At 37.4% G+C, this 25685-nt stretch overlaps 1 protein-coding gene and 1 pseudogene across 1 annotated transcript; one reads left to right on the plus strand and one right to left on the minus strand.

The window, feature by feature from the left end:
• Positions 1 to 372: 372 nt before the first annotated feature.
• On the minus strand, positions 373 to 13741 carry NET1 (neuroepithelial cell transforming 1). Its single transcript, XM_006158464.3, has 10 exons — positions 13649 to 13741; positions 7718 to 7825; positions 6874 to 7041; positions 5973 to 6035; positions 5551 to 5647; positions 5342 to 5418; positions 4397 to 4654; positions 3846 to 4016; positions 1506 to 1692; positions 373 to 1214 (listed from the first exon to the last, which is right to left on the minus strand). Exons 1-10 carry the CDS (start codon positions 13739 to 13741, stop codon positions 808 to 810), a joined length of 1629 nt encoding a protein of 542 aa, XP_006158526.1. The 3' UTR covers positions 373 to 807.
• A 9410-nt stretch (positions 13742 to 23151) lies between these two features.
• Positions 23152 to 24600, plus strand: LOC102476399 (elongation factor 1-alpha 1 pseudogene; annotated as a pseudogene).
• Positions 24601 to 25685: the final 1085 nt, after the last annotated feature.

Below are 25685 nucleotides of genomic sequence, written 5' to 3' on the forward strand. Positions count from 1 at the left end.
AGTATGGCTTGGTTTCACTTGGTAAAGTTCTTATGATTGAAAAAAACCCCCACATATATATATACACATACACACACACACGCACGCACACACACACACATATTAGGAAGAAAATTCTTTAAAGATATGCCAATTTGAAAGGCATCAAAGTAAAAAAATAAAAGAAAATACTAAAAACTACATAAAAAATTAAATAACCTATAGGTTAAATGAATTAAAAATGAGGAATGTATAGTAAAAAAAACCCCAACAACAAAAAAAACCCAACAACAATAAAAAAACTAACATAAACCATTCCAGTTGATAAATGGAAAACCTATCAAGTTTTATAGTTTGTTTTCCAAGGAAGTCATGTAAATTTTGAAATATCCAAACATAAATACCATAAAGATATTAGGTGCCAAATTTAAAATTCAAATTCTGCATACAAGGTTTATTAAAGAAACTCAGTATTTGCAAAATTCTAAGTTTTGATGAATACTGTAAAGATCATAATTGGCTGGTATTAGAAAGTTATGGCGAATCCAGAAATAGGAGAAAGCCTATTTCATAAATATTTCATTTGATTAAGAATTCAGGCTTATGTTTTAAATAATCTGAGAAAATACCTTTAAAAAATTGAACAGTAATTTGTAGATATTTAGCTGCCATTTAAAAAAAGAAAAAGAACCCAAAACAATAAAAATGTTACAATGGGCATAAAGTAACCTTATGATTCTCCCTCCCATGCTCACATTACAAGAGAAAGAAAACTGTACACATTTATAAATAAACAGTCTCTCCACCAGTGAACACAGAGAGCTTCCTTTATACCAAAGTCTCCTTCCGTTTGCCACTTAACTGGGCTTTGTCTCTTGCTTTTCGGAAGCCAGGCTGTGTTCGGTGTGCTTTTATGCTCTTGGTGTCTTCTGCTGTCTGTACACTGGGACAACACTCTGAAGCATTTTCATCAACTTCTATCTGAATAATGCTGGAAACCGTGGATGCCCTTCTCTGGGCTCCGAGGTTTGCGGCAGAGGGGCAGTTCTCTTCACACTCCTCATGCAGCTCTGGCAAGCCATGGGGCTCTGAGGGGCTGGCGGCCTGCTGGAAAGGGGCAATGGCTGCTCGAATACAATTGAACCACTGCTGCTTATGGAACACATCATTGGCCTGGAGAGTGTGAGACTGGCCTGGAGAGGGGTCTTGGAAGCGAACTCTAAAGATATTTTTAGCTGAAAAAATAAAAATTGAAAAAAAAAAGAAATCAGACTTTTAAGAAGTTTATTTTAAAGAAAAAGTGGCCATACTTAAATATTAATGTCTGAGTAGAGACATTAAATTACACTTATATGTTACTCATTAGACATGCCTGGTGTTAGAGCAAGAAGCACCTGACGCTGCAATGGGTGTAATAAGTACAAGAAATGGAACTATTTCATTTTTCAGAACTCTTAAAGGTTAAACTTAGCTTTATTTAGGCTCAGCTTATGATTGTTTAAATCATTTTGAAGACCGCATGTTACCTTTATCGGAGTTGCTGAAAGCTCCTCGAAAGGATCCTCCCATGCGCACATCTCCATCCTGCAGGTCCTCCAGCACCAGCTCCTGCACTGGGATTGGCTGTCGGTACACCTGGTAAGAGTGACGCTCATTTCGTGTCACAGGCCGGGTCAAAACCAGGATGTCTTGAAATAGGAAAATGTAAAGTTTCTGGAGTAAGGGAAACAAATGCCTTTTATCAATAAACACGAAACTTCATGATTTTAAATGACTGAAATATATTGGTAAAATAACTTGGTTTGACACTATACTAATTTCATCAAATTTATTATTTTTTTTGAGAGGTTTTTGCTATAGGGCGCGTGCGCTCGCCAGACAGAGAGAGACAGAGAGACAGAAAGCGAGAAATCACCCCCCAGGGGGGATGGCCACACTGCAATCCCTTCTCTTCCGTTCTCCTCTCAGGATCTTGGGCACGCACGCACATACGCCCGGTGTGAGTTTTAAGCCACCAGGTTCGGGAAGCGAACCGCGGTCGACTACGTGGGAGTCCAGCGACATAGCCATTAGGCTAACTGTTGGTCCAGTCATCAAATTTATTTTTTAAGATATCTCTTATAAATAGCTGTATCATGTAGTATATATATAATATTATATATTGTATCTCTTATAATAGCAATTATAACTATAATAGCTATGCAATGTTCAAGGCTATGCAATGCTCTGCTTGAAAAGTTTTCCTACTCTCATACCATATAAATCCTTTTTTATTGGTGTATATTAGATTAAGCAACAGCTAAGTAAACACTAGATGGTACAAATATCTATCAGTAGTAACATAACTTGAAACACTAATATTGCATATACCAGTTTTCTAACAAATTTGGGATTAAAAAAATTCAAGCTGCAGGCTAGCAGGTAGTGTGGTAGTTAAGGTGGCAGACTCCAAACGGCTGACTGTAGTTCAAGTCCCAGACCCGGTAGCTGGAAACTCAATGCCAGGCATGTGTGTGTGCGTGCCCAAAATCCCAAAAAGAGAATGGAGAAGAGATTGTGGCAGGGCTATCCCACTGAGGGATGATTTCTCACCCCCCTGCCCCTGCCCAGAGAGCACATGTGCCCTATGGCAAAAATTGAAATAAGTAAATGCATGCATGCATGCATGCATGTAAGCTGGTAAAATGTTAATAGTTTCATTTTTTTCCTCATACATTTAAGCCTTTATGCAATATAATAGAACAATTAGGCTTCATGACAAAAACCAGAGACATCAGATTTCAACTTTTTCTTAAAAACAAAAATACACCACTAATAAACTGAGTTTTTGAATAGTACATAAGAAACAAAAATACTATTCTATGGTTATCCTTAGTGGCAGGAGGCACTTTTGTAATTGACATTTTAAAAATAGGGATGGCCCCATCCCCAAAGTGCTAGGCACTAGGAGCCAAATCTCACATGGCCAACTCTGGTTTCAATCCTGGCCCTAGAGGCCTGAAAAACATAGTGGGCACATGTGTATGCGTGCATGCCCAAAATTCTGATGAGATGGAAAAAAGAAACAGAAGGTATTGGAGTATGACCACAGCCCATGGCGGGAAGGGCTTTCTCTCTTGCAAGTGCACATATCCTCTGGCAATTACAAATACATTTTTAAATGAATTTGCTTTCATACAATCTGCTTCAGAAATGTGTTGAGTAATACTAAAAACTACTTTCATAACTATAAAGTAAGCTCTTGAAAAAATATTTGGAAGAACATGCCTTTTTAATTAAGCATTATGGAACTAATAGTGTATTTAGAAAGAAATCCCTACCCAAACAGGTTGACATATATACTTTAAAACTAAAAAATAAGGTATTATTTTTCATGGAGACATTAAATGATCTTATTCCACAGCTAAAAGAACCAAATGTTTGCTTTATCAAAGCTGACAACATAGGGGAACCAGCAGTTAGCGTAATGGGTATGTCTCTGGACTCCCACGTAGTTGACCGCGGTTCACTTCCCGGACCCGGTGGCTTAGAACTCATGCCGGGCACGTGTGCGTGCGTGCCCAAGATCCCAAGAGGAGAATGGAGGAGAAGGGACTGCGGTGTGACCATCCCCCCTGGGGGGTGATTTCTCGCTTTCTGTCTCTATGTCTCTCTCTGTCTGGCAAGCGCACGCGCCCTATAGCAAAAACCTCTGGAAAAAAAAAAAGCTGGCAACATAGAAAAAGATCAGTAACTTTCTTTCACTACATCAAGCTTATTTTTATAAACCTGCTTCATAATTTATATGCAACATTATTGAACATGGTGGGAAAGGGAGGTAAGGGCATACTGCCTTTCAATATTCAAGTATATTCAAGTACACTCACATGTCCATTTTTATTCTTCAGTTCTCCATGGCACAGCAACACTTTACTTGCTTCAATTCGGGGGTCCCTCTGCTTTTCATCTAGATACTCCAGCTTGTCAATATAATATTGGCACTCAGATTCACCTTTCTTCAAGTTAATATCAGAGAGAACACCTTGTATTATCAACACCTAAGAAAACACCAAAAAGTTTATGGAGTAACTTCAGTACAGTAACTCATCCTGCTTATATTCCAGGCAAAAATATCACATGAAATGATACAATTCTAAAGTTTGAAGGGGCTCTAGAAATCTCTTCATTTTATAGAAGAAGAAACAGTCCCAACCAAATTGAGTGATTTGTCCAAGTCAGAGCAGTTAGCTAAGTGAAGAGACCGGATTGGAATCTAGTCCCTTGACTGAAATATAAAATGTGTTAAGTTGGATATCTCCTTATGGTTAATGCACAGAGCCCTAAGGTACTGGATACTTAAAATGACAAGATACGACATTCTGTAGATTAAATGTATTGATACTTGAAAAACAAAAAAATCATTTATTAGACTACTTACAGCTTCCTCTAAAAGCTGAACATCAGGGTGGTCTTTTGGAGTGTGTCTAAGAATTTCTTTTAGCAGTAAAGGGTATTTGACTAGGCGACTTCGAGGGATATCTAGGAAGCTCCAGAGATCTAGTTTTCTACTGAACGGAGACTCCAGACATCGCTGGAGGAAGTCTTGGACTCTTGGATCCTGTTTCTTTTGATCCAGAAGAGCTTTGGCTGCTAGCTGGTTACTACAGTAGCCTTTGTAGGCATTCAAGCCTGGTAACTGAAAAGTAATAAAAGGAAAAGCATGAAGCATCCTGTTAGGATTGAGCATATTAAGGAGTCTGTGAACACAAAACACAAAAGGCACAGCTGTTCTCTACAGTTTTAACAAGCTGTGGACATTTTCCTCTAAGTGATAACGACAGAACAATATTTTGGCCAACATCAGAACACACTTCCAATTTCCATAATTTGGTTAAGTGTAACTGAAGACTCATGATTTCTACTTTCCCCAGCTCCTATTTAGAACCAGTTAGAAGTTAGTTATTTGTGTCCTCAGGACCTCTGAATGTACTCCATCATGCTCACCACCAACTCTGAGACTGTTTAAGTGCCTGGCTTTTCCCTCTCTAGGTTACAAATACATCTTTCACTGCTATATCTATCCCCAGTGACCATTCCTCAAACAGGGCCCAGTATCTGACAGGTACGTGAAAAAATGCAACAAGTGAGTCCTGGCATATGACATGGAAACTCTGTCCAAGCAGGGACAGATCTGTAATGCAAATGTAATTGTACCACTAATGAATTCTGTCTTTAAACAGACTATAACCTCTTATGTCACTGTGAAACTTGTTTAGTTTTAATAGCTTATCTGTTGTAGAATCCAATTTGATCTCATAGTCATCATGGATTAGATATGGCATATCTGTAAGAAACTATCTGGAGTCAACCACTAGCTACATACCCAGTTGACAAGAATGTGACCAATCTGTTCCACTGTCCCATCAGGCTTGGTTGCTTCTCCTATTCTTGCCAACAAATCTAAAGTGTCAAAAAACAGAAACAGCAATAATAGGTTTATTTAAAAAATAATTTGACACCATATAGTTTAGATTTAAATGACTTGTGTTACTGCTATTCAGATATTAATGACAATTAAGTAGCATATCTAACCTTCATGCAGAGGTATGTAAGCGTCCAAATCACCAAATATGTGTGTAAGTTCCTCTTCTGACATGATGGACAACTTTAACATTGGGTCGTGGTAGGCCTATCAGAGGGAGAGAAATGTGTCACACAAAGAGATCAAGCCAGGAAAACATCCATAAGGTCTATTCTTGAAGGCAAACATGGCTGACTACACAAAAGCTAGCATGGATTCTGTTTGCTACTCATGAAAGAAATTAAAGTATATGTTAATCCCAAAATAGACTATACTAATCTTTATAATTGAAGAGCTATGTCTAAATTTTATCTAAAAAATGTATTCACTGGCAGAAGGTTTTCTACTTCAAAAGGTTAAGAAAACTGTCTTAGAATTTGTGAAATAAAAATTTTAAAAACTAGGGCATCCATCTGTTAAGTTATTTACTGACCTTTCTTGCAAGTTTGAGATCCTCAATTAAATCCTGTTCACCTCGGGACATTTCATATATTGCCTAAAAAGCAACCAGCAAACATTAGAGAGTATTCTTTCCTTTAAGAAAAGAAAATTATATAAAAGTGATATTTACATAATTTTTTTCTGAGGTTTTTGCTATAGGGCGCATGTGCTCACCAGAAAGACAGAGAGAGACAGAGAGACAGAAAGTGAGAAATCATCCCCCAGGGGGATGGCCATGCCACAATCCCTTCTCCTCCATTCTCTTCTTGGGATCTTGGGCATGCATGCACACGTGCCTGGTGTGAGTTTAAGCCACCAGTTCTGGGACTTGAACTGTGGTCGACTACACGGGAGTCCAGCAACACAGCCATTATGCCAATTGCTGGTCCCAATATTTAGATAATTTAACTGATGTTCTGAACACTACTTTTTTTTTTTAAAAGAATCATTGTATTTAACTTTATTTATCTATTTATTTTAATTTGACCAGAGAGGAACAGACTGAGAAAAAGAGAGAGAGAGAGACAGACAGACAGAAAGTGAGAAAGCCAAGCCGCCAGGTGTAGGACTTGAACTGCGGTCGGCCATGTGGAAGTCTAGCACCCTTAACCACCTCACCACCTGCTGGCCCCTAGAACACCACTTTTTAAAGTGGCTCAGTCTGGAAACTATAATTCAGCATAGACTCTCAAATAAGAGGTTGCAATGTTTTATAAGTTTAGATGTTGCTTACTATGTGCTATGAATTGTTGCTCAAATAAAAAAATGCAAGTTAATTTTATCATAGTCATTAGTTTGTTTATCTTCTGGAAAAACGTATGTTTAAAACATAGGGGTGTCTTTTGTCTAGTACAGGCTAATGAATACAGTCTTGGCAATGCATGCCAGCATACCTCCTGACGTTTGATCTCTCGAGTGGTCAAAGACTCCTTCATGCTGGTATCTAGCATCTCAGACCATAGCACACTGCTTCTTCTTTTGGCAGGTGTGGGGACTGTTGACCTGCTAGAGAACTTCTGGGCAGAGGCTGGGGATCTATGGTCACCACGAAGGGTAAATGACTTGAAAAAAGAGAAAGTAAGATTTTAGAAAAAACAGTAATTATTCCTTTTCCTTTTTAATTGAAAAAATAAAAATTACTTTTTTTGGGAAAGGTTTTTGCTATAGGGCGCGTGCGCTCGCCAGTAAGATAGAGACAGAAAGCAAGAAATCATTCCCCGGGGAGATGGCCATGTTGCAATCCCTCCTCCTCCATTCTCCTCTCAGAATCTTGGGCATGTATGCACACGTGCCCGGTGTGAGTTTAAGCCACCGGGTCCGGGACTTGAACCATGGTTGACTACATGGGAGTCCAGCAACATAGTCATTGCGTCAACTGCTGGTCCCGAAAAAAGAAAAATTAAAAACAAAAAGTATAAGAACTTCTCAGTGGATAAAACAATCTTTTATATATGTTTCGATCTATCATTCTAAAATATTTATCAGCAAAAATTATATTTTGGGAATAAAAACTATGCAACATTATCCTGATGTAAGATGAAAATTAGTATTATAAGGTTATATAAATATGGTTCTAGTAATAATAATCCTTATCAGCATATTCTAAGAAGAAACATGCTTAAGTGTAATTGTGCAAATCTGTTCATAAATATGAGGAAAAATATAAATTTTAGGTTTCTATCAAATGTTCTGACTACATTATTCTCCTTTCCCTTCCCCTCAATTTTTTTTTTTTACCTGTATCGTTTGACCAAAACGTCTGACTGCTCCATTTCTTACAGGAGAGATTAAATTTGCAAGGGATGTGACACGAGCTAGAGGTCGAACTCTTTTATTGCTTGGTTCCTGTAAGACAAAACCAGGTTACAACAAATGTATATTGCACGTTATGATGGTTTAATACCAAGTTGAACAAAGTGAAGTCCTCTCACAGAGCATCATCTGTACATTATAAAATACAAAAGCATGAAACTCTGAAAATTAATGTTGTTGTACATTGATAAAATAGTAAGATCACTATTGAGTAACAGTATTTAAAAAAATGATGTAAGGAAGAACTTTTTGAGAATAAAACAATTGGGCAGAAAGAAAAACTAAAACTAAATTGAAAATGAAAAAGTTCAATTTTAGGGACCAGCAGTTAGCATAATGGCTATGTCGCTGGACTCCCACATAGCCAACTGCGGTTCGAGTCCCGGACCTGGTGGCTTAAACTCACGCTGGGTGCGTGTGTGTGCATGCCCAAGATCCTGAGAGGAGAATGGAGGAGAAGGGATTGTGGCATGGCCATGCCCCCTGGGGGGTGATTTCTCGCTTTCTGTCTCTCTGTCTGTCTCTGTCTGGTGAGCGCACGCGCCCTATAGCAAAAAACCTCTCCAAAAAAAAAAAAAAAAAAAGTTCAATTTTAAAATCCCAAGGATCTTTTAAAGTGTAAAATAACTTTAAAAAAAGCCTTATTTTGGGACCAGCAGTTGGAGTAATGGCTATGTCGCTGGACTCCAATATAGTCGACCGCGGTTTGAGTCCCAGACCTGGTAGCTTAAACTCATGCCAGGCGCATGTATGTGCGTGCCCAAGACCCTGAGAGGAGAATGGAGGAGAAGGGATTGTGGCATGGCCATGCCCCCTGGGGGGTGATTTCTCGCATTCTGTCTCTGTCTCTGGCGAGCACACGTGCTTTATAGCAAAAACCTCTAAAACAATTAAATAAAAAAATAAAAAAGTCTTAATTTAATGAAAAATTTCAAATACACACAAAAATAAAGAACATAATGGATACATGAATTTGTCACTCAGTTTCATTGGTTTCTGATATAATAATTTTTTTTTCTGCCCCATGTGAATATTTTAAAGCAAATCTTTTGTTTTGTTTTATTTAATTTGCCAAAGCGTTAAATGTGCTTACCAGACAGCAAGAGAGAGAGATAGAGCAAACACTCTTCCCCCCAAGGAGGATAGTCATGGCTTAGTCCCATCTCTATCTCTCCCTCCTTTTAGAATTTTGGACATGCACACATCTGGCATGTTTTTTCAAGCCACTGGGCCCAGGACATGAACAGTGCGGCTGGCCATGTGGGGTTGAGCTACCTCCACCAGCTGGCCCAAATGTATCATTTCGCTCTTAATGATTTTAGTTAGAGAATAACTTTTAAATAAACATGTCTGACACTGGAATGGGTCAAAAAAGAGTTCAAGCTAAAGCAGGGGAGAAGTTAAGCTGCTCTCAGGCTCTGGGATCAGAATGACTGGGCTCAAATCCTGGCTCTAGCATTTGCAAGGATATACCCAGAGCTTCAGTTTCCTCATCTGTGAAATGCGGAAAATAGTAGAACATCTCTTAAAAGCTGCTGTTAAGATTAATTGAGTAAAGGGACTCAGAACAGTGCTTGGCACATATTAAGTTTTAGCTATCACTAATATTCCTTCATAGGGATATTTCTACTTCTACATAAATGTTGAAACTTATAAATAATTAGATCCTCTTCCATATAGTAAAGAAAAATTACGCACAAATTCAGAAGTAATGGTTTATTATCCTACAGTATTGCTTTAAAAACAGTACTAGTATAGAGACTACATCACTTATTCAAGAATCTTGAAACTTATAAAAACGTATTAATATTATCCTGATTTTATGGGAGGGAGTCATTAAGTGACCCATTTAGTTACTGAAATAAATGCCTAGTCATAAAAAGAAAGGCCTGGATCAGTAGATGGTATAATGGTTAAGATGTTGGACTCCCATATGGTTGACTGAGGTTCAAGCCCAGATCCAGCTGCTTGAAACTTATACAGGGTACGTGTGCCTGTGTGCCCAAAATTCCAAGAGGAAAATGGAGAAGGGATTGTGGTGTGCTCATCCCTACTGGAGGTGATTTCTCTCCTTCTCTCTGTCTCTCAGGTGAGCACACGTGCCCTATAGCAAAATTCTCTCTGAAAATAAAAACAAAAAACAGGAAGATAGGTCTATGCTTCATAATATCTATGGAACATAATTATCTGTATTTGGTGCCTCTGACAATTGTGGCATACTGGACAAAATAATTTTGACAAAAATTCAGTAAGATAGGTCAATCTAATGAATAGGTTTATCAAAAATTGCCATTTTAAAATACAAATTATTTAAAAATAACAAAATAAATATTTTTTCCCCTAAAATTTTTTTGACATGACTCAAGTCATATAAAAAGCAAAGGGTGAGAAAATTGAGGAAAAATAATCTCCTTTGAATAAGTTAAGAATACATTGGCAGAAATAGTTGAAAAAAGTTTAAATGATTTGAATATCCAAAGAAGTAATTAGTCTTATTAAAGCTCTTGAATGTTTATACATATATTGGAAAGGAATGTCAATGACTAAAGTAGAGACTTTGTAGATAATCAAAGAGAATTCAGAATTTTGAAGGTTTTAAGAAGTTGTAGATGATCCCCTTCCCCAAATAATGAACTCCAGAGTAATAGCCTGAATATAAGACTAATGCACATGTTAAATGAACGTAAAAAGAAGCCTTTGAGATATGTAGTGAAATAGCACAGGCTATGCAGCAGGGACATGTGTGAATGCCTTTACCACATCCATCTGCAACACTGAGTGACACAAGTGTGTGCAGAGGCCAGCTCAGGGCATTCCTTTCCATTTAGTAAAGACAGTACAAAGAGTCTCCTGTTTGACTGGAGATAGAATTACCCCACAAAGTATGATATGTCCATATTAACTAGAAATAAAGCAGTTGTCAGAAGGTTCTAGCTCTACTTTTTTGCCAAGAGATCAACTCCTCTTCCTTCTTGAGCATAACAAATTTGACTTCCCAGTTAATAACAAAATATTTAATTTCAATTTAAAAGCCTTTAAAAAAGTGCTTTTCAATTCAAAGGAAATTCAAAGGAAAAGTTAATTTAGCTAGAACAATGGTATTATCTATTTTATTACATAAAATCAAAACAATGGTAAAAATTCTTATCTTTTTAGAATCAGTTACTATACAACTACTAATTTCCTGATAACTCAAAATTATGTGATATTTAAAATGAAAAGTACAGAGTATAGATTTAGATAATTGAATATAAGTATATCTAAAACATACGTTTGAAACTAACACAGATCATAGCCTCTTTAGAGTAGCAAACATTATGTTTAGTATTAGCTGGGTAATACGTTCTACAGTCTTATAAAAACGTAAGTATAATCTTACTTCTCCACAAAGGACATATTGCTCTTTGGAGATGATCAACTTTAACATGTTTGGGTAGGAAAGCATGGTGCTAAATCAGGAAACATGGGTGGGGGGAGGGAGAAGGGGAGACTTTTTACACAAGCTTTTGGGGAGCCAATAGTAACATTCCTGGTTTAATCACAAAGGATATACATGAAAAATGTGTGAAAATATAACAAACTTTTCAGCAAAAATTTTAATGAGTAAAATAACTTGAAAAGTATTATCACAAAACATAAATGTACAATACTGAATTTGGCCTACTACTAATTTCCAGATACACAAACTATGTAAGAAAGCTTTTTTTTTTTTTTAAATTAAAGTCATTCATGAGCCCCTAAAAGACTAGGGCAAAAATTTGTCTCTCTTGGCATACAGGCTAGGATTCAGCTCTTGTGAGCTACAACCAAAAGTAGTTTTTCTTTAGAGGTCTACATGAATTGTTTTAGTAACTTTAGTTGGATTAAGAACTTAATTTGTACTGTTCACAAACAGTAAGGCAAAGTTTCAGAGAACTGGTATTATGCCACATTTGCTTTTCTCCACAGAGAGGATGTATTTGGAGGTGATAAGAGAAAAGAGGAGTAGAAATATACCCATCTTACCACCACAAAAAGTAAGGCTCATACAATGGCTTGTTGTTATCATTTTTGTTTTGGAGTGTTAGAAACATGTTACAGAGACACAAGAAACTTAAAGAACAGATATGGATACTGAAACTCTATATCCTCCTCAGAAGATAATCTAAAGATCTATGGGAATAAACAAAAAGTACCAACAAGTTTCATATGCTAAAAAAACTGTACTGGTGGCAACCTTTCACCAGGGATAAAGTTCACGTAAGAAAATAAAAACCCTCTAACAGAAGTTCATACTGTTTATTCAGATTAATTTTTAACCAGACTATCTACAGTTTAGCTAGCCAGTCACATGTACTATTATCAGAAATCTCTGTTCAGACCAGGATTTTACTTCATTTTAATAATCCACTTAAGAGTCACATTTTATGTGCTAAAAATGTTCTCAAAATCTACAAACAGAAAAGTGTAAGGATTAATATAAAATCTCTTACTGGGAAGTACTTTACATATAAATACAATAATACAGAAAAACATCCTGTTGTTAATTCAACTTTTTGCAAAGAAATTTTTCTTCTAATAATGCCACTGAAGAGAACATACTTTAGGAGAGTATTGTCTATGGTCAATCAAATCCAAGAGCCTTAAAAAAATAATATGTGTCTGGGTTTATTAGTTTTATTTACTAGATAAATAATCTCTCATACCTGGAAAGAACTTTAAAATAAGACAAATGAAAATAAAAAGTTGCTTTTAAAAAGATAAAAATCAGGTATAATCACATGGGACCTTTTCCCCTTTCTACTTAGTAATGCAAATGATTTATTTAAGACTGTTGGTAGTTCTAAAAACCCTAATAATATTGCCAGTGGATTTAATCTTCAGAAAAAAGTTATGCCAGAAACATGGCCCATGTCAGATACTAAATAAAAAAAAGACTAATTCTTGATAGCTCAAGATGATCAGTATTTACAATGATGACCATGTATGAATTGTTTTACTCAAAGGAAATGTGTGTACATTTAGGAAAGACTGAAATACGTAAGTGAAAACTAAAACTAAGCAAACAAAACAAAAATAAAAGTCAATCCACAACAAATAAAAGTGTAACTCCTAAAGATGGCAGCTATTTCAACCACCAAAATGAGTGTGTAGGCATAACAAACAGCAATATAAGTTTTGACATAAACATGAAGCCACTATTTCCATCACATAATTGATAATGTAATATACGCCATAGGGTGTGTATATATGGCAGTATGTAGTATAAATAGAACACCACCTATTCCGTCAATCAACTGTCAGATGACATAAAATGGCATAAAAATAATTTGAGTTGATATATTTTCACAAACGCTTTAAAGAATCCCAGCTTAAGCAATGAGACATTGGTTAAAATATTTTTAATATGTCTCTTTCTAAGGAAAAAAATGGTACAAAATCAAACTTATTAGCTATGGAAAGATAAACATACACTCCAGGTCAGACAGGGTTTTAGGTGCAATATGTTCTCTGGCATTAACTGGCAAGACAGGGAGTCTTATTTTTTCCTCTCACTTCATGAAAGAAGTTGCTAAGACTAGGTAAAATAAATGAAGTTAAAAACAACAAAAACACAGTAACATTTACTACCAGAAAAATGACAAACTCATTATCAGTATACATATTTAAAATTTTTCTTTTTGTATAAAAGTTGCATACACTCAAGTTTAAACTTAAATAAGTTCCTAAACACATTTCAAACTTGTGTGTAAATCAAACCTTTAACATTTAATAAAATCAAAAGTTTAAAATTACAGTGTTAATAAATTGTTAAAAATCTTAGAGGTTCCATAGAGCTGGTGAACATTCCCTTTGCTTAATGTTTCTTAGCCTTACCTCTTGTTCTCTGAAGGGCTGATTATTAACATCTAGGACTCGTATGGTCCTTTTAATAGGTAGGAGACCGCCGATCTCATCATGCGCCACCATACTTTACCAAGTATTCCTTCAAATGTTCCAAATTAATCCACACCCGAATCAGCCCTGTAGCAAAGCTCTGTAGAAGCACAGAGGCTTTTCTTCAGAGTGCTCAGCCCCCCGTGGCAGCCATGTGCCCATGCCTCCTGCTAGAGGTGGAGCTGACCGCTTCTGCCAGCCACAAGGAGCAGACACGCAGACCTCAGGGCTCTGGGGGCTGGGCTGGAGTCGAAGGATCTAGGGGCGGAGCCCGACGCCCATGTGACTTTAGTTAACAGAGAGTTGGGCACACCTAAGCTTCTGGGCTTCACAGTGCAAGAGAAAGCTCTTTATTTAAAGGGTTTGGAATTTCTATAGTTAAGAAGAGAGGAAAGAAAGAAGGTGGGTTAATGGAAGGCAGAAATTTCTCTGGGATTGAAAAGCATTCCCAAAGGAAAAAAATTTGCTATCCAAGCTATCTACTCTAGTCAGAGATGGGGATTATTATTATTTTTTTCCTTAGGAAAAAATTTAGTATGGACAACTTAAAGTAGGAAAACAGCTTTTCAGGGTGAAATAACTGTACATACGAAAAAAAGGCCAAATTATCCAGAAAACTTAAAAACATATTCACAATTATAAAACTATATAAGCATTTATATAAAATGGTTCTCATCATAAGAATAGCAATGCAACTGCATTAGGCACACTTCTAGTCAACTCTATTCCTGAAGTAAATCTTCCACCAGATTATGGGTAAAGTAAAATTGGGTGACTTCAAATTTTTAAATTCAGTATTGCTTAAACTTAAGAGCAGATTAAAAAAAATTCAAAACCTTGATACCTGTGTGCCAGGTGTTTTATAACATGTATATCTCTAAAATGTGATTTCTGTTGAAGTGTAGCACTCTGTACTTCATTACTGATCTTTATATAGTCCTAACATGACCAAAAAAATGTACTTAAAAACTCTTGCATTTTACAGGTAACAAAATGACTCAGAGGTGAAGTGATTTGCCTGAAGTTACACACTAGTGACAGGGTCTCAATTATTCTTTTTTAGTTTTTTTTTTTTCCCATAAGGTGTGTGTATTTGCCAGAGAAAAGAGACAGAGACAGAAAGAGGAAAAGTGAGAAATCATTCCTTCCCAAGGAAGATGGCCATATCACAATCCCTTCTCCTCCAGTTTCCTCTTCGAGTTCTGGGCAGGCATACAAATGTGCCTGAAGTGATTTTTTAAGCCTCCAAGATTTGAACCACTCAGCTGGCCATGAGAGATCCAGTACCTTAACCTCCATGCTACTTGCTGGACCTGACAATCTCTAAATTTCTAATCTAAATCCTTTCTTCTATGAAAACTACTTCTGTTGGTTTGATAGGCCTACTACAAAGCAGATTTTCTATTTTAAAACAAAGTACTATATTCTATTTTGAATGGTAGAATTTTATCTTACTTGTATACTACTATAAGTGATATGCTGTCAGTAATTTGCAAAACCATTTCTATTCTTAGGATTTATTAAGATAAGATATATCTACTATGCAAAAGGTACCTATCCTATATACTTGAGTTATTAAAAAAATGCTCCTAAAATGCCAACAGACCATTGTGGAGATAGGTCGTATGAATAGCAAGCTTATCCAAACAGCCTTGTAAATTCCAAAATAAGATTTGTAGCTACAAAGTGCTCCAGGAGTTTAGAAGGAGAAACCATTTCTGATAGTCTTTCAAAACCCAGGCATGGGTGGGAAAGAAGCTAGGGAAGAGGTTGTATGATGTTATTTCAGTGGAGCCTTGAATGCAAGTTGTTTTTCACAGGTTTGAGTAAGAGTATACTTAAGGAGGATGAGGGAATGAACCCACAGCTGTGGGTAAAGACAGAGCAGATATTGAGCAGGTGAGAGAGAACGACAGCTATGTTATAATAAGGTATATGTGGCTGGTATGTTCAAGGTGGTTGACAGATGACTGGAAGCAATGCACAAATCACAATCAGGTTTCCAGAATTATGCAGAAGGTAAGGGCAGTGGGAAAGGGAAAAGATACATGCAAAAAGTCAAAGAAGATGCCTCTGAGATATTAAAACCAGAGGAGAGGCAGCCTAAATAAATAAATAAATAAAAAACAAATTTTGAAAGAAAAGAAATTTTTTAAGAGAGATTTTTATATGGTGCATGTGCTTGCTGGAGAGACAGAGACAGAGACACAGAAAGAGAGAAGTCACCCCCCAGGGGGGATGGTCATGCAGCATTCCCTTCCCCTCTATTCTCTTGGGACTTTGGGGACGCTCGCACATGTGCTGGGCATGAGTTTTAAGCCGCTGGGTCTGGGACTCAAATTGCGATTGTGATTTGTGCATTGCTTCCAGTCATCTGTCAACCACCTTGAACATACCAGCCACATATACCTTATTATACATGGGAATCCAGCCACGTAATGATTACACCATCTGCTGGTTCCGAAAGAAAATTTTAAGTCCTCAGATAAACTGAGTCTAAGCCAGTTAAAGAACATGTAAATAAAAAATATGTAGCTAGTAGCTTAAAATGTTGGACAAAGACTTAGAAAAGGATCTAGCAGTAGTAGAGTTAGACTGGAGAATCAGATGAACAGAGAAACGAATTAAAGCTCTGGGAGTGATTGAATGCCTAAAAGAGAAGATCTGGACAAGGATCTAACTTTGGAGGAATATAAATGAAAAGATTATTTTGCAAAGGAGTAGACAGAAGGAAAGGAATAGAGGAAGAAGTCAGTGAAAGAAAAGGTGAAATTATAGCAGAAGTTAAGGAAAGTAAGAAAAGATCCATGAATTTAGTGATTACAAGTTCAATGAGGAGTTCATAGTGCTAGCTCAGTGGAATAAAGACAGGAATTGGCAAGTGAATGGAAAGAATAATAAGTGCAAACTATAAAGACAAATAATCTGTAAGAAATAATTTATTAAGGTTTCTGGACAGTACTAATTCTTGCAGAAAGGATCATTGGTACCTTTCTATATTTATCAGTGTGTTGTGTACACAAGATCACATTATTATTTTTTTTGCTTTGAGTTTTTTATTTTTTTAAAATAATGGAGATGGGTTATATTTCACCATTTATTAAGCTTACTCATCTTCTCACCCTTTTTAAGTGTGAAAAACTGCTTGGGATCTTGAACAGTAACAATTAACTGGAAATCCGGGTAGGAAAGCCATAAATCTGGGAGAGAAAGCAAAATCTTCGTTCTCTGCTGCCCTCTACAGGGGATATTATGAACTGCAACATCCAACCAACCTGTTTTTTTGTTTGTAATGTTTGTAAAGAAATTATATAAATACTACATAAACAAGAACCCATTATATCGAAACAACAACTAAGTTCTAATCTCAGCTGTTCTACAAGATGTAGAATCTTTATTGGAACAGCCTAACAAGTATGGATGACAGTAAAATTTCCATTTTTGCCCTTGGATAGCAATCTTCCTGTGTTATGTGACTAAGTTGAATATATACATACATATTATTTTTTCAACTCACATGAGTGTATGAAAAAGATTCTACAGTTCACACGATTTTATATATATATATATATATATAATATATTTATATATATATATATATACATTTTTTTTTTTTTGAGAGAGGTTTTTGCTATAGGGCATGTGGGCTCGCCAGAAAGAGAGACAGAAACAGAAAGCCAGAAATCATCCCCATGGCCATGGGACACACATGTGCCCAGTGTGAGTTTAAGTCACCAGATCTGGGACTCGAACCACAGTTGACTACATGGGAGTCCAGCAACATAGCCAATTATGCCAACTGCTGGTCCCAATAAGTATTATATTTTAAGGACTTTTTAAAAATATAAGAATCCTATGTTCCATTAAAAAACTCTAGAGTTCAAGATTACAATTATCTATTAGGCATCTCACTAAAAGTAGGTTAGCTAAAAATAGAATTTGAAATCTTACCAAAAAAGGAAGCACTGACTGAAAACATGGAACTTTTGAAAAATCAGGATTCCAAAATACCTTGTAATGAATTAAAAACAAAACAAAAAGGCAGTTACATTTGAACTAAGTGAATAAGAAAGAAATTAGTATGAAGTTATAAGTGGATTTGAAGTTTAAAAAAAATCATTTGGAGTAAAATTTTGAGTGTCTCCAAGCTTGACTAAGAACTGGTTTGGGGGGCTGGCAGGTGGCATGGTGGTCAAGTTGCTGGATTCCCACATGGCTGAGCATGGTTCAAGCCCCAAAGCCGGCAGCTTGCTTTTTTACTTTTTTTTTCTCTCTCTGGTGAGCACATGTGCCCTACAGCATATTTAAAAATATTAAAAATAATAAATACAATTACATAAATAATTCTTTCGAAAATAGTTACTTTGGGAAAAGATAATCAATTCAGATAAACTAAATATTATTAGAAAGACTACACAAAATTGATATGCTAAGAAGTTTGATATTATCAAAGCAATAGTTCTTTTTTTGCAGTGACAACACAACCAGCAAATAAAATGGACTATTGGTACATTTGGTGGAGACTTTTTATGTCAAGTACACAGGATGACAAATAACTTCAGTAAAAGTAAGATCACTTCTGTAACAGGATGCTGAGTGGTAATTGTAAGGATTATAGCATTGGCTAACTTTTGTTAACTGCTTTAAAAGCGTTTAAAAAGCTGATAGAATCTTTATGATGTTCTCAGAGTTATAGTGGGAATGGCCAAGTGGGGAACTCCTGAAATTTCATGTCCTACCTCTGAACCCAGATAACTCAGCTGAAAATGTTGGACAAGGACTTGGAAAAGCAGCAGTTGCACACCAATAGAAAATGCAGAGATTAGCCATCAAAGTCATAGAATGCAGGAATAGTAGCCTCTACTTTAGCCTCATTCAATTGATTGGTGTACCTCCTACAATAATGGCATGGATCGTGGTGACAGCTGATCACCATAAATTTAAGTGGTAGTTTTCTAATTTCAGTTTTGTTTAAGATATAGAGTCTTTACTGGAGCAGCTTAACAAAACTAGCATTTGGCTATTGATCTGGCCTAAGTGTTCTTTTAAATCCTCATTAATAAGAAGGGTCAAGAGTAATTAGCTTTTAGGTGGAAAGGACAGCAGTCTGTATTAGCGCTCAGGTCCTGAGGCTGTGAACTTTTCTCTCACAAAGCGTCTACAAGAACCTCAATATTTCACAGAACATTACAGTAGTCCACTATGTTGATGGCATCACACCAAAAGGCCCTGGTGAACAGAAGTGGCATGGATTCTATCATAAATACTCTAATAAATCAAATGCATGCCATGAAAATGTAGGGGCTGCCACACTGAAAAAATTTGAATAGATGTAGTGGCTTGAGGATTTCTGGGATCTATCTCCCCTCTACAGAAAAGGACAGGTGTTGCATCTTGTATCCCCTAGCACTAAGGCACAGCACTGGGAAGGCCTCTCCTTTTACAGGAAGCATCTGCTAGGCTTGGGAATTTTGCTCTGACAGTTTATAGTGAGACCTGGAGCAAGAGAAGACTCTTTAGCAGTTCCAGGCTGTGGTGCAAGCTGATCTGCTGCTTAGGCCACATGACCTGGCAAATTTGATCAAGTTTGAGACATTTGCAGTAGTCAAGAATGCTGGATGATGTTTCTGGGAAGACCAGGGAGAGCACTGTGATGCAGAGCCCTAGAACTCTGGAGCAAGGCTCTGCTTCCACAGCAGAAGACTCCTTGTAAAGTAGCTTGAAAAGAAGTTCCTAGTGAATTAGTAGACTTACTAAAGACTGAGAATGTAATCACAGGCCATGATATGACTATGTAATTAGTGCTGTCCAAGATGAACAGGGTCAACTAAGTCACAAGGTTAGGCCGGTATAGCAGAAATTTATTATATGATAGAAACTGTCCATTTGGGTTGAGGCCTGAAAAAGACTAAAAGATATAAATAAATTAAATTAGCAGATGGCCCAGACTGCCATGTTACCTAGTTTATTATACTGACATTAAATTGCTGGACTTCCACATGGCCAACTGTGGCTCCAGTCCTGGACCTGGAGGCTTGAAAATCACGCCAGACATGTGTGTAAGTACCCCAAATCCCAGGAGGAGAATAGAAGAGAAGGGACTGCAGTGTGGCCATTCCCCCCATAAAGGGTAATTTCTGACTTTCCCTCTCACTGTCTCTCATATACACTCTATGACAAAAAACAAAAACAAACAAACAAAAAACCTTAAGAAAAAAAAATCTTATAAAAAAAGGTAGATACAAGAAAGTCTGGAGAAGAGGTATTTGGATGGGCTGAAAGGAGTGGACATAAAGTAGAAGAACCTTTGGTTCTCAAGTTAATGCTTAGCAGGGAGTACAAAGATACTAGTGCTGGGTTTGTCCTATAGCCTAGTGTTTAAGGGAGCTGAACTATGTTTTGAACACCAGCCCTGGTGGCTTGAGAAACATACCAGGCACATGTATGTGCATGCCCCAAATCCTGACAAGATGGAAAATGGAAGAGATTGTAACATGAACACACCTCATTAGGGGGTGCTTTCTTCCTCTCCCCCTGATGAGCATACATACACTCTGGTAATTAAAAGGAAATAATAGATACTGGTGTCTAGGAGTACTAGGTAACACAAATTTACCTTGGATCCCAGTGCTTATGGCCCATAAAAAGAGCAGCCATGGCGGCAGCTATGAAGGTTTAGTGTATTTCATCAGCAGGGGCTTTTGGTTACCAAGACTAATCTTGTCACTGCCACTGATAAATGCTCAGCCTACCAGCACCTGAGAAATGCTACTGAAACCTGGACACATGGTGGCTAATTAGTTACATCAGATAGATCCCCTGCTTCTAGAGTGGACAGGGCTTTATCCTTATATCTTATTGGAGACGACAGTTCTACTGGATGTCGAATTACGTTCTCTATCTTCAGGTTCTCTTTCTATATCATTATCCGAAGGCTTACAGAATGCCTGATTTACTAGCATGAAACTGTATACAACACTGCCTCAGACTTATGAAGGTGTTTTATAGCAAAGGAGTTATAACAACGGGAAGACAATCACATGACTCTTCCATATATCCCTTATCTAGAATCAGGTAACTTAACAGACCTAACAGAATTGCTTATTAAAGACTCAGCAGTACCAGTACCAGCACAGGAAGAAAATTTGGCAGAGGTCTGGAGCACTGTCCTTCAGAATGTGATACATGTAAAATAGTCTATGCACATATAGTCCTATGCTGCTAACAGCTATAATACTTCGTTCCAGGAATCAAGAGGGTGGAAGTAGAATTGGTCCCTCTCACCATCATATCCTCAGAGTAGAATCTGTGTTTCCCACCGCCACAACCTTGCTCTACTGAAAAGAGGCAACTATAGCCATCATGGCTCAACAAAGGTAAAGAACTAAGGACTCAGACCTGTCAATGACAGGGGTAGGGCAAACAACTTTGACAACTTATGTGCTAGACAAGAGTAAGGGAACTCTATTATGGGAGTAAAGGAATGAGATAAAGTTTATCAATTACTGCTTCATGTAGCAGCAGAGACTAGCTTGTTCATCTGTGTTAAAACTTTTGTACAGACTATAGCTGGCCTTCATTACCTTGATAGCTCTGTGGCAAATGGTGTCAAGAAGCATGTGAGCACATGTGAATTGTCTAAGGAGTGTAGTATCAAACAACATAATCACCTCTTCACATCCTCTTAACTTACATTTCAATCAGTTGTACTACAAACCACTCACTTTTTGCTCTAGGACTTCACCTGAATGTACAACCTGAAAAACACAAGGGAGTATATACCCTATGGGATAACCCTTGACCGAATGGTTGTAGAAAGCATTACAGAAAAAAAAAAAAAAAACTTCAACAAAAAAAGAGCTAGGGAGTCCTCCATGGGAGGATAACCAGTGCTTTCAGGGAAGAAGAGAAATGAAGATTTTCTGCTGAGATTTCATCCTGGAGAGGCAAAAAGGGCAGGCCTTCACAAGAAGACTGAGTCCTCCATGGGAGCTGAGAACTAGTGCTTTCAGGGAAGAAGAGAAATGAAGATTTTCTGCTGAGAATTCAGCCTCCAAACCCCATCCTCAAGTGGAGGGGCAAAAAGGGCAGGCCTTCAGAAGACTGACTCTCCATGGGAGCTGAGAACTATTCCTTTTGCATGGCATGCAAGGGTGCCATGCCATTTTCATTTTTTATTTTTAAAAATAAAATAAATGAATAATTTTTGGGTTCTTTCTTCTTCTTTTTTTTCCTTCTCTTTTTCCCTCTCTGTTTTCTTATCCTTTTTCTGTTACCTCATCACTCTGCTGCTCAGCCTCCATGCACTGAGTGTCTAGACAGGTCTAAGTGAACCATAGCCAAACATCTGAATACTATTAGGGTAAACATATTCCTCAATTCCCACTGAATCTGCTGCACAAAGGGAGAAAAATGGAATGGCAAAGAGTGTGCAGATCACCTTTTCCTGCACACCTCTGATCGCTCAGATTGAACTTCTAGAAATTAGGAAGAAATGAATAACCCATCAGATGACTAGAAATCACTGCAGAGGCACAAGAAATATGAGAAACCAAGAAAATACCTCTTCCGCAAGTGAAAAGAATAATTCCACTTCATCCAGACAGTACAATGGAACTCATGGAACTGTCTGATAAAGAATTTAGAATATTCATAGTGACAAAGAGAAGAGAGACAATGAACTCCAGAAGAGGCAGAAAAGAGCTAACAAATTCCAGGAGGTGAGGAAGCTCTTGCGAGAACTGAAAGAAGAAATATATACCATAAAAAAGAATAAAATGGAACTATTAGAGATGAAGGCTATAATACAGGAAGTCAAAACCTCCCTTGAAAGTATTAAAAGCAGCCTATATCATACAGAAAATTGAATCTCAGATGTAGAAGACAGAATCACTGGACTAGTAAAATCCACCACCGAGAAAACAGCACAAAAAAATGAGAATAATATACAAGAAATATAAGATACCATTAAACGTCCAAACATCTATCTGGATAATCAGTTTCCTAGAAGGTGAAGAACTAATAAGGCATTGATAATCTTTTCCATTAAATCTTGGAAGAAAACTTTCCAAACCTAGAGAGGCATTCAAAGTTTGAGACCCAAGAAATACAAAGGATCCCAAATACAATCAACCCAAGATCTTCTCCAAGATATATTATAGCCAGATTGACCAAAACCACAGACAAAGACAGAATACTAAGATTGACAAAAGAGAAACATCAAGTTACATACAAAGGATATACCATCAGGCTAATAGCGGACCTGTCATTGGAAACAATGTGAGCAAGGAAAGAATAGGAAAATATACTCAAAGTGTTGAGGGAAAAACAATTTCAACCAAGAATACTATATCCTGCATGGTTATCCTTCATATGGGAAGGGAAGACAAGAACATTCTCAGATAAACAAAATCTGAAAGAATTTACTGACACCAGAGCAGTTCTACAAGAAGTTCTGAAGGGAGTGCTACATCAGGAATACAACAGTCATACTCACAGATATAAGAATTCAAATGAGAAAGGAGAAGACTCACATCAACATCATTGTCATTGGACATATAGATTCTGGCAAGTCCACCACTACTGGCCGTCTGATCTACAAATGTGATGGAATCGATAAAAGAACCATTGAAAAATTTGAGAAGGAGGCTGCTGAGATGAGAAAGGGGTTCTTCAAATATGTCCAGGGTTTAGATAAACTGAAAGCTGAATGTGAGCGTGGTATCACCATTGATATCTCCCTGTGGAAATTTGAGACCAGCAAGTATTATGTGTCTATCATCGATGCCCCAGGACACAAAGACTTTATTAAAAACATGATTTCAGGCACATCTCAGGCTGACTGTGTTGTCCTGATTGTTGCTCCTGGTGTTGGTGAATTTGAAGCTGGTATCTCCAAGAATGGGCAGACCCATGAGCATGCCCTTCTCGCTTACACACTGGGTATGAAACAACTAATTGCTAGTGTTAACAAAATGGATTCTACTGAGCCACCCTACAGTCAGAAGAGACACGAGGAAATTGTTAAAGAAGTCAGCATCTACATTAAGAAAATTGGCTACAATTGGCATTTGTGCCAATTTCTGATTGGAATGGTAACAACACGTTGGAACCAAGTTCTAATATGCCATGGTTCAAGGGATGGAAAGTCACCCATAAAGATGGCAATGCCAGTGGAACTACACTGCTTGAAGCTCTGGATTGCATCCTGCCACCAACTTGTTCAACTGACAAACCCTTGCATCTGCTTCTCCAGGATGTGTACAAAATTGGTTGTATTGGCACTGTCCCTGTTGGCTGAGTGGGGATTGGTGTGCTCAAACCTGGTATGGTGGTCACCTTTGCACCAGTTAGTGTGACAACCAAAGTCAATTCTGTTGAAATGTACCATGAAGCTCTGAGTGAAGCTCTTCCTGGGGACAATGTGGGTTTCAATTTCAAGAACGTGTCTGTCAAAGATGTTTGATGTGGCAATGCTACTGGTGACAACAAAAAATGACCCACCAATGTTAGCAGCTGGCTTCACTGCTCAGGTGATTATCTTGAACCATCCAGGCCAAATCAGTGCTGTCTATGCCCCTGTACTAGATTGTCACACAGGTCACATTGCTTGCAAGTTTGCTGAGCTGAAGGAAAAGATTGATCGCCGTTCTGGTAAAAAGATGGAAGATGGCCCTAAAATTTTGAAATCTGGAGATGCTGCCATTGTTGATATGGTTCCTGGCAAGTCCATGAGTGTTGAGAGATTCTATGACTATCCTCCTCTGGGTTGTTTTGCTGTTCATGATATGAGACAGGCAGTTGCTGTGGGTGTCATCCAAACTGTGGACAAGAAGGCTGCAGAACGTGGCAAGGTCACCAAGTCTGCCCAGAAAGCTCAGAAGGCTAGATGAATATCCCTAATTCCTGCCACCCCAGTCTTAATCAGTGGTGGAAGAAGTCTCAGAACTGTTTGTCTCAATTGGTCATTTAAGTTTAATAGTAAAAGACTGGTTAATGATAACAATGCATTATAAAACCTTCAGAAAGAAAGGAAAATGTTTTGTGGACCATTTTGCTTTTTTGTGTGTGGCAGTTTTAAGTTACTAGTTTTTAAAATCAGTACTTTTTTTTCTTTTTTTGGAGAGGTTTTCGCTATAGGGCGTGTGCGCTCGCCAGCCAGACAGAGACAGAGAGACAGAAAGCGAGAAATCACCCCCCAGGGGGGATGGTCACGCCGCAATCCCTTCTCCTCCATTCTCCTCTCAGGATCTTGGGCACGCACGCATATGCGCCCGGCGTGAGTTTTAAGCCACCAGGTCCGAGATGCGAACCGCGGTCGACTACGTGGGAGTCCAGCGACATAGCCATTACACTAACTGCTGGTTCCCAAATCAGTACTTTTTAATAGAAACAACTTGACCAAAAACCTGTCACAGAATTTTGAGACCCATTAAAACAAAGCTTTATGAAAAAAAAAAAGTACATTAGTCCAAACTGGTGAAATAGAATTTTATGACTTTTGATTAAAACATTACTGATCTTGTTCTATGCTTTGTTTTCCAGAGTTAAGGATTTTTGCTTTCTCTTGAGTTGTGGACAGGTCCATGTACCTACTATTTGAACAGAATTCTAACCTGTTTCCTGGCTTTAAGTCTTAAGCCAGTGCTCCTAACATTTTTTGATTTTTATTTAAAACTAAAACTGCCTTTCTTAAAATTAAAAAATGAAAAAAAAGAGAACTAAACTGGAAACCTATATATTGAAGGTATTTAAGAGATATAATTGATAATAATATTTGGATCTTATTTGGATTCCAATTCAAACAAACAAAATGAACATAAACAAAAAAAAAGAAAGTTAAAAAAAAGGTATGAACACTGAATCCGACGATCTTAGAAAATGATTGTCTTTTTTCAGTCTTTTTTTTTATATTGTTCTGTGAAAAATGTTGAAAGATTCCTAATAACTTAATTTTAGAAAAGATCTTGTCTTTAAA

This window comes from Tupaia chinensis, unplaced genomic scaffold (assembly GCF_000334495.1).
Source record: "Tupaia chinensis unplaced genomic scaffold, TupChi_1.0 Scaffold000598_1, whole genome shotgun sequence".
Lineage (NCBI taxonomy): Eukaryota > Metazoa > Chordata > Mammalia > Scandentia > Tupaiidae > Tupaia > Tupaia belangeri.

Excerpts from the sequence above, each read along its gene's own strand:
- NET1 (XM_006158464.3), bottom strand. The coding sequence starts at position 13,741 with ATGGTGGCGCATGATGAGATCGGCGGTCTCCTACCTATTAAAAGGACC. Across the intron at positions 4,655-5,341 it reads GTCACATTCTTGTCAACTGG|TTACCAGGCTTGAATGCCTA; the intron begins GTATGTAGCTAG and ends ATTACTTTTCAG. Across the intron at positions 1,215-1,505 it reads TTTCAGCAACTCCGATAAAG|CTAAAAATATCTTTAGAGTT; the intron begins GTAACATGCGGT and ends TTATTTTTTCAG.